The following is a 12584-nucleotide window of genomic DNA, read 5'->3' on the forward strand; positions in this document are numbered from 1 at the left end:
AAAGAAAAGCAGAGTATTTTTTCATTACTCAGATCTTAGTATACTAACTCTGTGCCTCCAATTCTGATTTGCATTACCCAATTTTAGCATGTATCACTCTGTATTATTAGTTTCTAAGGTTGCCTAAAACACTTGCTGTTGAGTTAGATGTATAATCCACTTGAGCAATGGATTTTCTTCTACACTCAGTTAACAACCATATCTATTAAACTTTTAAAAATAAATACTATTTATAAATATTTCTCATTTGTTTCCTCTGCAAGTATTTTGTCAAACTCAAGAAAGCAACTTCAAATACGATTATCTATGATATATAAAATTTAGTTATGTGAAAATACCAAAAAACAGTATTTACTCTAAAGAAAAGATCAAGGGAATCTTGAATTGAACGAGGAGGGAGTGGCTTTTTCCTTCGAGGAAGGTCAATGGAGAGGTCATTAAACTGTTCTCTTTTGGGAATAATCTCTCCACATCTGCAAGAATAAAAGAAGATAAATGTAAGAATTCAGAAGCCTAAGTGTGCAATACTAAATAAAAATATACTTCAGAAACACTGTTCCCCCAAAGAATTTCTCATGACTAGGCATAAGAAGGGGCTTAAAGTGTGGCGCCAGTGGTAAAGAACCTACCTGCCAATGCAGGAGACATAAGAGACTGGGTTGGGAAGATCCCCTAGAGGAGGGCATGGCAACCCACTCCAGTATTCTTGCCTGGAGAATCCCATGGACAGAGGAGCCTGGTGGCTACAGTCCACAGGGTCACAAAGAGTTGGACATGATTAAAGTGACTGAGCAAGTGTATGGAGGCATGAGAGATAAACGCTAAATTTTAGATTTTTTTATTTTCCCAAACCCCACATGCCCCTAAGCCAGTGTGCCCCAACTATTGAGCCTGTGCTCTAGAGCCCAGGAGCCACAATGACTTGAGTTCTTATGCCCCAGCTACTGAAGCCCACGCACTCTACAGCTCATGCTCCACAACAAGAGAAGTCACTGCAATGAGAAGCCCATGCATCGCAACTGGAGAATAATCCCTACTCTCTACAACTACAAAAAAGTCTGTGTGGCAATGAAGACCGAGCACAGTCAAAAATAAATAAATAAAATTATTTTTAAAATAATTAATATAAACAGAAAGAGAGAATTTGCTCCCTCTGCCTAACTACTTGAGCCGGACATCAGTAGTATCCTATCCTGGGATTGGTACTTACTCCGTTGGTTCTCTGGTTCAGATCTTGGAACTGTGCTTGTGTGTTCAGTTGCTTCAGTCGTGTCCGACTCTTTGCGACCCTATGGACTGTAGCCCACCAGGCTCCTCTGTCCATGGGATTTTCTAGGCAAGAATACTACAGTGGGTTGCCATGCCCTCCTCCAGGGGATCTGGAGGGATTGAACCCACATCTCTTGCATTGCAGGCGGATTCTTTACTGACTGAGCCACCAGGGAAACCCCCATATATAAACAAGATTAAAAAGCATTGCAAAAATTAAAAATAATTTATATTTTAAAGTATTTTATAAAAAACACATTTTTAATAAAAACAATTTGGTTCAACAAAATAAACAACTAATAGGAGGGGGTATTTTCAGGGCATGGGCACACACAAAAAGTAGAGCAAAATTAACCATTCAGTCAGCACTAAAGCATTTAACAACTATTTAAGTTCGCTTTAGTTCTCACCCCATCACGCATCTTCATAGAGGATAGAGATAATGAACAAAGATATTTATACTCATGTTTCCCCATGACACAGGAATGAAGATAAGAATTATACCCTTCTAGAACAGTTTGGACAGAGAAGTCTAGCGGGCTACAGTCCCAGTCCATGGGGTCGCCAAGAGTAGGACATGACTGAGCAACTAATACTCTCAGAGAAGAGTTTTAGTCACTTGCCATAAAGAATTAAAAGGAAAAAAGGTGTTGTTGTTGTTTTTTTTAAAGAGATTACTTACATTTTACAGATGATGGAGTGCTGAACTTCAAACTCCAAATTAGTAATAACAGGGCAAGTGTATACTCTAGTAGCTGAAATATCTGGTGAATTTTCTTCTCCAGGAATAGGTTCAATCTTCCAAGTTTTATTTAATTTTTCCATATCTTCTTTCAGCTGGTCTAAGCACTGACTTAAAAATTCATGAGCATCCTAAGAAGGTATAATATCCTTAATCAGATCAAACCATTTCTTGCTACAATAATAGGTTAGTAACATTGTGATCTATAAAACTAAAGCACTTGGAAGTCAATAACATGTGGAAAAGGTCAGATTTACTCTAGTGCTTTAGGGTACATATTTTGTGAAAAACGACAACAAATGACAGATTTTACGCTCCTAATTATAAGTTAGATTAGCATGACTAATAAGTGAATTGTTCCTTCATTTGTTTTTTAAAAAAGAGTGATTTTTCTAAAACAGGCTTTGTAACTAAAATAGTCTAAGGTCCTAAAATGGGGCAAATCACATCTATATTATTAAAATGATAAAATACACAGAATCATATTGAGCCTTACTGGAAGTCCTCCAACCTGTAATGAACACATGTATACAAATCTCATTTTAAAATAAAATTGCGATTTCCTTGGTGGTCCCGGGGTTAAGAATCTGCCTGCCAATGCAGGGGAGATTGGTTCAATCCCTGGCCTGGGGAACTAAGATCCCACATGCTGTGGGGCAACTTAAGTCCATGCATCACATCTATTGAGCCCATGATAGAGAGCCTGTGCTAGAGAGCCAGTGCTCCGCAATAAGAGAAGCCATCACAATGGGAAGCCTGCGCACCTCAACTACAGAGTAGCCTCTGTTTACCATAACTAGAGAAAGCCCATTCGCAGCAACAAAGAACCTATGCACCATAACAGACACCCAACACAGCCAAAAGTAGATAAATAATAAAATAATAAGATAAACTAAATTGGGTGAGTAAAATCATCTCCATTTTCCTGATCTCTAAGGTGTTTAAAAACAATTAGTACTCACATTCTGCATATAACCAGAGAATCTCTCTGCTGTAGCTGAAATGGCATTTTTAACCTTCTTGAGTAAGTCTTTTTTGGTCTCTGAATTACAGATATCTTTTTTAACAAGCAAGTGTGCAAAGCGTCTGATAAAACAAAAGAGACAAGTTTAGCAGGTTTTATAGAACACTGGAAGGTGTATTTTAAGGACTGCTAACAATGGCACATAAAATTTTAAGTCTCTAAAACGCCATTTATTCTATAATCGATAGTTAAGAGGTTACTCAGTAAGTATATAACAATTACCTGATAAGTGCATTGAGTGGAATTTTCTTCCATGGGATACCTTGTTTGAGCAAGTCATTTGCAAATGATTGGAGTGAAAATAGAGATTGTAAAATAGCATTCATATAGCAGGTATTTCCCAAATTGGAGAAGCTGAAAATGAAAGAAATGGTACTTTTGAAGACAACAGTACTTCCTAAAGTATGCACTTGAGCAGGGGTCCTCCACTATAGTATGCATCAGAATCACCTGGAAGGCTTGTTAAAGTACATACTGCTGGGCCCCAACTCCAGAATTTCTGATTCTGTAGGTCTGGACAGGAAACGAGCTAAAATGTGCGTGTCTAAAAGGGTCTCAGTTGATGCTGATGCTGCTGGTATGGAGACCACACTTAGAGAACCACCACAGTATAACATGATTACACTTTAGTTTCAACTCAAGGAAAATTCTGTTTTCAAATGAATGCTAAAACAGGATTGGGGACTTAGTCAGAACATATGTATGCTTAATGGGTACTGTCAAATATTATTCCAAAGTACACTGTTTTTTCCCAAAGTTTGAAAAAAATGTTTATTTGTAAACATTCTCTAACTTTCAGAAAAGTTGCACAGAAAAATATTTTTTACCCAGACTCACTAATTTGTTAACCCTTTTGTTACTATATGCTTTATCATTTAAACATCTCTCCCTATATATTTTTCCTGACCGATCTGAGAATAAGTTGCATAGATCATAGCCATTTAGCTCTAAATACTTCAGGATATATCTCACAAGAATAAGAATATTCGCTTATATAGCTAGAGTACAGTTACAAACATTATAAAATTTAATGCTAACATAATACCTAATATACTAAAAAGCCTCTTGATGAAAGTGAAGAGGAGAGTGAAGAAGTTGGCTTAAAGCTCAACCTTCAGAAAACTAAGATCATGGCATCCGGTCCCATCACTTCATGGGAAATAGATGGGGAAACAGTGGAAACAGTGTCAGATCTTATTTTTTTGGGCTCCAAAATCACTGCAGATGGTGATTGCAGCCATGAAATTAAAAGATGCTTACTCCTTGCAAGGAAAGTTATGACCAACCTAGAAAGCATATTAAAAAGCAGAGACATTACTTTGCCAACAAAGGTCCATCTAGTCAAGGCTATGGTTTTTCCTCTAGTCATGTATGGATGTGAGAGTTGGACTGTGAAGAAAGCCAAGTGCCGAAGAATTGATGCTTTTGAACTGTGGTGTTGGAGAAGACTCTTGAAAGTCCCCTGGACTGCAAGGAGATCTGACCAGTCCATTCTAAAGGAGATCAGTCCTGGGTGTTCTTTGGAAGGAATGATGCTGAAGCTGAAACTCCAGTACTTTGGCCACCTCATGTGAAGAGTTGACTCACTGGAAAAGACTCTGATGCTGGGAGGGATTGGGGGCAGGAGGAGAAGGAGATGACAGAGGATGAGATGGCTGGATGGCATCACTGACTCGATGGATGTGAGTTTGAGTGAACTCCGGGAGTTGGTGATAGACAGGGAAGCCTGGCGTGCTGCGATTCATGGGGTCGCAGAGTCGGACACGACTGAGCAACTGAACTGAACTGAATATACTTTCTTTAATCCAATTTTCTCAACTGACCCAATGTCTTTATGTACTGTTTCTCCCTAAGCACAAAATTCAGTCCAGGATAACATAATGCAAAATTTAGTTTTCATGTCTCTTTAGTTTTCTTTAATCTGAAACAATTCTTCAGCTTTCACTTTCAAGACACTGACAATTTGTGCAGAATGCAGCACACCCCTCTGCTCCCCACACCATGCGCCCCATCCATCCTGGTTAATGGAATGTTCCTCATATTGGGTTTGATATTTCCTTATGATAAGTCAGCTCAGACTGAAGTCCACATAGTGATACATAATGCTACTATGTCCTTCCAAGGGCATCACCTTCAGAGGCACATATTTCTGTGTTGCTCATCAGTGACATCAACTTTAAATACCCTTAAAAACTTCCACTTCAGACTGTGAGAAAGTATCAGGATCTGGAATATGACACAAAGAAAAACTGGACAACAGGCAGCACAGGACTGCAATCCTTAAGAGAAGGCAAGCAAATACTATCAGCCCTACCATTTACGCAGGGTTTCAGCCTGGAAGCAATTTGTAAACTAGAGTTCAGGGGAGTTCAGGGAGTGGTACCCAAACAGAGCCCAGAAATCTTGCTGAGTTGAGTTGAAAGAAACTGGAGTTTGAGATGCTGAAGTTGTTAAAGTTTCTGGGACAGAGAATCTGGGAGAAAGAAACTGTACAAAGGAGGAGCTACAGAAATCTGCACAGGGGTCTGCTTGAGCATTAGATTGAAAAACCAACTTGTGTATGCATAAGGTGAAACCCCAAGATAGCATGCAAGAAGAACTTCAAGGAAAAGAATGATTACTGGAAAGCTATTAGCCAAACACTTTCCAGAGCTCATGCAGAATCTAAGTTTTTAGGTTCCCAACAGTCAGAGTAGAGAGATGTAGATGAATTCATGGAGCATTAGTAGAGACCACAGAGGGCCCATGCTTCAAGAAAGGAATTAAATCAGCCTTAGAATAAAGGCCATTTAAGATTCGACCCCAAAGAGCTTAAACACAAGTCTCAAAACAAACCCAACAGCAGACAGGGATATTAAAACAGCTATTATAAATATGCTTCAAGGATGTGAAGTATGTGATCAGGATGTATGTGATCAAGTACATGATCAAGGATGTGAAGTAAAACAAAAACACTAGGAAAGAAATGAAGATATTAAAAACTGAATTTCAAGAAATGAAAAAAATATTTGAAATGAAATTTTATCGAATGAAATTAATAGCAAATTAAACACTGAGGAAGGAAACAGTGAATCTGAAGATACAGCAACATGAAATATCAATAAAGAAGTATCTACTTACCTTATATTTAATATAAAATATTACTTTTATAATTTAAAATAATTTCTATACTTAAAATACTGAATATATTGTATAACTATATTTTATATAGTATTTTAAATCTATATATATATACATACATAAGCAAAGATACATGTCTTTTCTTATTTCCCCTTCTTTCTTACACAAAGGTAGTATACTACTATATACTATTCAGCAATGTGGTTTTTTTTTTTAACTTACCAAAACACCCTTTGTTATTTCAGGGGTTTTTTTCTGTTTCTTTCTAAATTACAGCCATACTAGCGGGTATAAAGTGGTATCTCACTTTGCTTTTAATTTCATACACCTACTTCTTACTTTCTTTACATTTTTTTTTCCTACAACCTCACAATTTTCCATTCCTTACAGGAATTTGACCCTTTCACCTAGTTATCAAATTTGTTGGATATTCTCTTATAATCCTTTTTATCTTAGTAATGTTGGTGCAATGTACTTTTATTTTTTTATTTTAGTGATTTGAGTCTTCATTCTTTTTTCTTTGCCTGTTTATCTAAAGATCTGTCAATTTTGTGGATCTTTTCAAGGAGGTAACTTTCGGTTTTCTCTATTATTTTTCTACTCTCCAGGCTGTTGATCTCTGCTCTAATTTTTATTATTCTCTTTCTTCAGCTAAATTTGGGCTTCATTTGTTACTCTTTTTCTAGTTCCTCAAAGTGTAAAGTTAGGTTATTAATTTGAGGTCATTAAAAAAAAATCATAGTAAAATACATAAAACACAAAATTTACCAAAAAACCCATTAAGTGTACAGCTTACAAGGCATTAAGTACATTCACCACCATTCATCTCTAGAATTTTTTCATCTTCCCAAACTGAAATTCTGTACCTATTAAACAATAATTCTTCATTCCCCTTTCTTTGGCAACCACCATTCTACTTTCTGACCCTACAAATTTGTCTACTCTAGGTAATTCATTTAAGTGGAATCATATAGTATTTGTCCTGTGGTGACTGGTTTCACCTAGCATAATGAGTAGATTCACGGTTCATTCACACTGTAGCATGTGTCAGAATTTCTTTCCTTTTTAAGGATGAACAGTATTCCATTGTATGTATATATTAATAACACATTTTGTTTACCTACTCATTCATTGGTAGACACTTAGGCTGCTTCCACCTTTTGACTATTGTTTATAATGCTGTTATTAATATGGGTGTACAAACATATGTTCACATCACGGCTCTTAATTATTTCAGATATATGTGCTGGATCGTATGGTAAATCTATTCTTAATTCTTTGAAGAACTGTCATACTATTTTCAATGGAGAAGGTGATGGCACCCCACTCCAGTACTCTTGCCTGGAAAATCCCATGGATGGAGGAGCCTGGTAGGCTGCAGTCCGTGGGGTCAGAAAGAGTCGGACACAACTGAGCGGCTTGACTTTCACTTTTCACTTCCATGCATTGGAGAAGGAAATGGCAACTCACCCCAGTGTTCTTGCCTGGAGAATCCCAGGGACAGGGGAGCCTGGTGGGTTGCCATCTACGGGGTAGCACAGAGTCGGACACGACTGAAGCTACTTAGCAGCAGCAGTAGCAGCAAGGATCACTTAATAGGGTTTTTAGAATTTCTAGTTGGAAGTTACATTTTTAATATTTAGTTTCATGTTTATTATCCAGTTTCATTTCACTGTGATCAAAAGATGGTGGCTGTCCCATTTCTACTTTATGGGGTCTCCTGATTTTTCCTTTGTGCCCTGACATATGATTACTTTTTGCGAGTGCTCCATATGTGCTTGAAAAGGTCTATACTCTATGATCAGAGTATGGCATTTACTATTTTCCGCAGATCTATCTGATGATGTTTTTTATCTTTTATGTCCTTAAATATTCTATGTTATCAGCTATTAGGACTGCAACCTCTGCTTTCTTAACTGTTTCCATCAGACGGCCAAATTGCTTTCCCTCCCTTTATCTTACAACTTTAAAAATCACTGTTCTAGGTATATCTCTAGTATACAGCATAGAGTTGGTTTTGCTTTCTGAGCTAATTTGAAAATATTTTTCTATTAGATGTGTCAGCCCATTTACATTTCTTGATGTGACAAATACATTTGGACTCAACTGTGTCACATTGGTATATTTTACTTATTCATCTGGTGTTTTAGAGATATCTTGATTTTAAAAAAGGTTTTTTTAAAAAGTGGTTGTATCTGTATTTGTACTTTTTTATAGTGCTCGTTAATTTTTTTTTTTAACTAATCTGTCCATTTTAAATAGTACTTTTTGACTTGCACTTATTACTGATGACAGTCAATTTAGTTATTCTACTTTTCTGCTTCCATTTTTAGTTACAATCATACTCCTTTGTCAGAAGAGATAATATCTATATGTCATCCTTATATATTGGTGTTTCCACTATTGTTTTAGTCTTATCTCTATAACTGAATATATGAAATATTCACCATCTATCTTTTGCCAGTATCTCCTTCATTACCTCTTGGCTGGATGAAGCTCATACCCTATAGAGACCTAAGGAAGAGCTTATGTGTACATTATTCCAAGTTCTTCCACTTTAAAACTTATTTTTTCCTAGCCCACATACCTGACAGCTTAGATTGGCATATCTGTTTATCCTTTCTTTCATCAAGTTTCTTGAAAATGATGTTCTTTTTTCATCTGCTTTTAATGATGACTGAGAAGTCTATTCCTCTTTCCCTCACAAATTATTTCATCTTTTGACTCAAGGCACTGAGGATTTTTCCTCATCTTTAAAGTCTTATACTTGTACTAAGATGTGTCTTATTCATTCAATATTCCAGGTACTTGGAGGGCTTTTTGAATGTATAAATTCAGTAATTTTATTTCTGAAAATTTTATTTCAAAGTTTTCTTGGGTTATGGTTGTAAATACTAGTTCTGTTTCACTGTCAGGATTTTTTTTTCTTCAGCGATTCTAATTTTATGTGCCATGGGACCTTCCTTGTCTGTTTTCTAATTCAACCACTTCCTCACTGACCGCTTATACTTCTTTATCTTATTTTCCTCCTTGTTTTTTCCTTCAAAGTCCCTTATTAAATTTTCATTTGAACTTATTTTCCCTTGGGGAACTTTCATTTAGACTTAATTTTTGATATGATGTTGTCTTTCTTCCTCTCTCTCTTTTGTGTTCAAGCAACTGTCATTTCTTCCTGCTTGCCCATTCTGATTGTGGGTTAGAATTATTGATTTATGGTGCTTTTTTTCATATCTTCAAATGCTTATTTGAAGATATTTAATTCAGTTTTGAGTGCTATATGACAATTTTCTTGCAGTTCATATTGGTTTTGGGGGCAGAATTTTTACTGGACTAAATATTTTGATTCATATTTCTGTTTTTCACTTCTAGTCTATATAGAGGTGGCCTGTTTTTTAACATTTGTATTCATTTTGTGGATCTGGTGACTAATTCAAGCACATCCTCTTCTGTTAGTTTAACAAAGTGCACTTTCCTTAATGGGTGGTGGTGGTAGTAGAAGAATTACCAGATGATCCAGCAGTCTTACACCTGGGCATGTATCTAGACAAAACTATAATTAAAAAAGACACATGCAGCCCTATGTTCACAGCAGCACTATTCACAGTAGCCAAGACATGGAAACAAACCCAATGTCCACTGACAGATGAATGGATAAAGAAAATGTGCTGTGTGTATGTATATATATGACTACTACTCGGCCATAAAAAAGAATGAAATAATGCCATATGCAGCAACACAGATACAACTAGAGATTATCACACTAAGTGAAGTAAATCAGAAAGGGAAAGACAAATGCCATATGATATCACTCATATATGGAATCGAAAATACATCACAAATTAACCTACCTATGAAACAGAGTCATGGTCATAAACAACATCTGGTGGTTGCCAAGGGGAAGGATAGAGTTGGAAGTTGGGGTCAGCAGATCTAAGCTATTATATACAGAAAGGATGAACAGCAAAGTCCTACTGTATAGCACAGGGAGCTATATTCAATATCCTATGATAAACCATATGGAAAAGAAAATTTTAAATATGTATAACTGAATCATTATGCTGTATAGCAGAAATTAACACAACACTGTAAATCAACTATACTTCAATTAAAATTTTTCTTTTTCTATTTATGTAAGATGACTGATAGTCACTAAACTTACTGTGGTAATCATTTCATGATGTATATGAGTCAAATTATTATGCTGTCCAATTTAAACTTATACAGTGCTGTATGTCAATTATACTGCAATAAAGCTGGAAGGAAAAAAATGAAAGAGGGCTCCAACTGCCTAGATTCACTATTAGTGTATTACAACACCTCAAGTAAGTTAATGAATTCCTCTAAGCCTTAGTTGTGCTGCACTGTGTGTAGGCGCTCAGTCACATCTGACTCTTTGTAACCCCATGGACTGTAGCCCGCCAGGCTCCTCTGTCCATGGGATTCTCCAGGTAAGAATACTGGAGAGGGTTGTCATGCCCTCCTCCAGGGGATCTTTCAACCAAGGGATCGAACTCAGGTCTCGAACCCAGGTCTCCCACCCTGTAGGCAGATTCTTTACCATCTGAGTCACCAGGGAAGACCAAGAATACAGGAATGGGTCTCCTATCCCTTCTCCAGGGAATTTCCCCGACCCAGTAATTGAGCCAGGGTCTCCTGCATTGCAGGTGGATTCTTTGCCAGCTGAGCTACCAGGGAAGCACAAGCCTTCCTCCCTTAATCTACAAAAACAGATTTTTAAATACATCTAGCTCAGAGAGCTACTGTGAGGATTTAAAGACAAAATTCATTGAAACACAGTTTCTGGCACATAACAAACACTTTAGCTATGATTGATATTATTATTATAGCTATTATACCATGATCTCATTTTTTATGGTTAATAAAAATAAAAGCATGAAGGGGCTGGGAAAGAGAAAAATAAAATAAATACTGAAGTATCTAAGGAGATGGATGAAGTATATGAGATTTAAGAATACGCATTTTCTGCTTTATGATGTTTCATATATATATACACATTTGGAGGAGCCTGGTGGGCTACAGTCCATGGGGTCGCTAAGAGTCGAACACAACTGAGCGACTTCATTTTCACTTTTCACTTTCATGCACTGGAGAAGGAAATGGCAACCCACTCCAGTGTTCTTGCCTGGAGAATCCCAAGGACGGGGAAGCCTGGTGGGCTGCTGTCTATGGGGTCGCACAGTCGGACACGACTGAAGCGACTTGGCGGCAGCAGCAGCATACATTTACAAAGAAACACACACACGTGTATTTTGTTTTCAAGGTCCAAAAATCAGAGACCAGATAATGAACGGAACTTCATGGACGTGATAAATCTTTAATAAGTGAAAAAATATTTGAGAACTATAATTTATGACTCTTTTAATCATTTTTAATACCAAGTAAAAGGGCTTCCCAGGTGGTGCTAGTGGTAAAGAACTGGTCTGCCAATACAGCAGATGTAAGAGACCAATATAGCAAATGTAAGAGATGTGGGTTTGATCTCTGGGTCAGGAAGATCCCCTGGAGGAGGGCATGGCAACCCACTCCAGTATTCTTGCCTGGAGAATCCCCATGGACAAAGGAGCCTGGTGGGCTACAGTCCATGGGGACACAAAGAGTCGGACACAACTGAAGAGATTTAGCATGCACACATACCAAGTAAAACATACTTCAGTTGAATCACTTTATAAAAAGAAAGCAAAATAAAATAATTTACCTACCCCTGCAGTTGCTGCTGTTGGTGAGAGGAAAGGGGCACTCTTGGCTTGTTCCAGCCAGTGTAATCCTGGTTACACCTCAGTTTTTTAACAGAAAGAGGAGCTGGCTGAGGAAGAAATCCCAAACTTCTTTTGGCAGATGGAGTTTGGCTTGAAATATTAGTCCTATGAAAAAGAAAAAATAATGAAGAAACAAAACAAATTTGAATACTGCTTTCTTCCCCTACTAGATTCAGAGAAGTCAATGTCTAGGGGAAAGTAAATATCCTAAATTTGAGGAAATATCAGTAATAATGATCACTTGGGAAAAAAATTTCACAAATGTAAACTAGCAAATCTGGTGATAGGGAGCTGAAGAGGCAAATAATATGGTAATGTACAATCAAAATAAGCCAAATTAATGGCTTGAGAAAAAATAGTTTTACTTTTTATTCACTTTTATCCACTCGATGGCTATCATACATCAGTTTACCTAGTCTTGAAAACCTTTAGGCAGTGAACTCTTTTCACTATTATGCAACATATATTCTTACCCAATCTCCTTGAGAACTTACTCTAATTTATATGCTTAGCAGTGAAAATGTTAGGAATATTTCTAATTTTCATTTAAAATTTTCCTAGCTAATGACTGTTTCCCAAAAATGCTGTACCAATTTATATTTCCACCAATAAAGAATTTCCCCCAATAGAGAATTTCCCCTTTTCACATAGT

At 36.9% G+C, this 12584-nt stretch overlaps 1 protein-coding gene across 12 annotated transcripts in view; it reads right to left on the reverse strand.

Annotated features, from left to right (window-relative positions):
* USP37 (ubiquitin specific peptidase 37) overlaps positions 1-12584 on the reverse strand; it is an 87225-nt gene that overhangs the window by 36274 nt on the left and 38367 nt on the right. For 11 of the 12 annotated variants that reach the window (XM_025278256.3, XM_044937790.2, XM_044937794.2 and 8 more), the window contains 5 exons: positions 11876-12037; positions 3258-3389; positions 2974-3097; positions 1952-2142; positions 356-473 (listed from right to left, as the gene is read on the reverse strand). In XM_025278256.3, the coding sequence (XP_025134041.1) occupies positions 356-473; positions 1952-2142; positions 2974-3097; positions 3258-3389; positions 11876-12037 (727 nt within the window). The remainder of the gene's footprint in view (positions 1-355; positions 474-1951; positions 2143-2973; positions 3098-3257; positions 3390-11875; positions 12038-12584) is intronic. The other variant, XM_044937793.2, reaches the window with a different exon arrangement.

The sequence above is a fragment of the Bubalus bubalis genome, chromosome 2 (assembly GCF_019923935.1).
Source record: "Bubalus bubalis isolate 160015118507 breed Murrah chromosome 2, NDDB_SH_1, whole genome shotgun sequence".
Classification (NCBI taxonomy): Eukaryota; Metazoa; Chordata; class Mammalia; order Artiodactyla; family Bovidae; genus Bubalus; species Bubalus bubalis.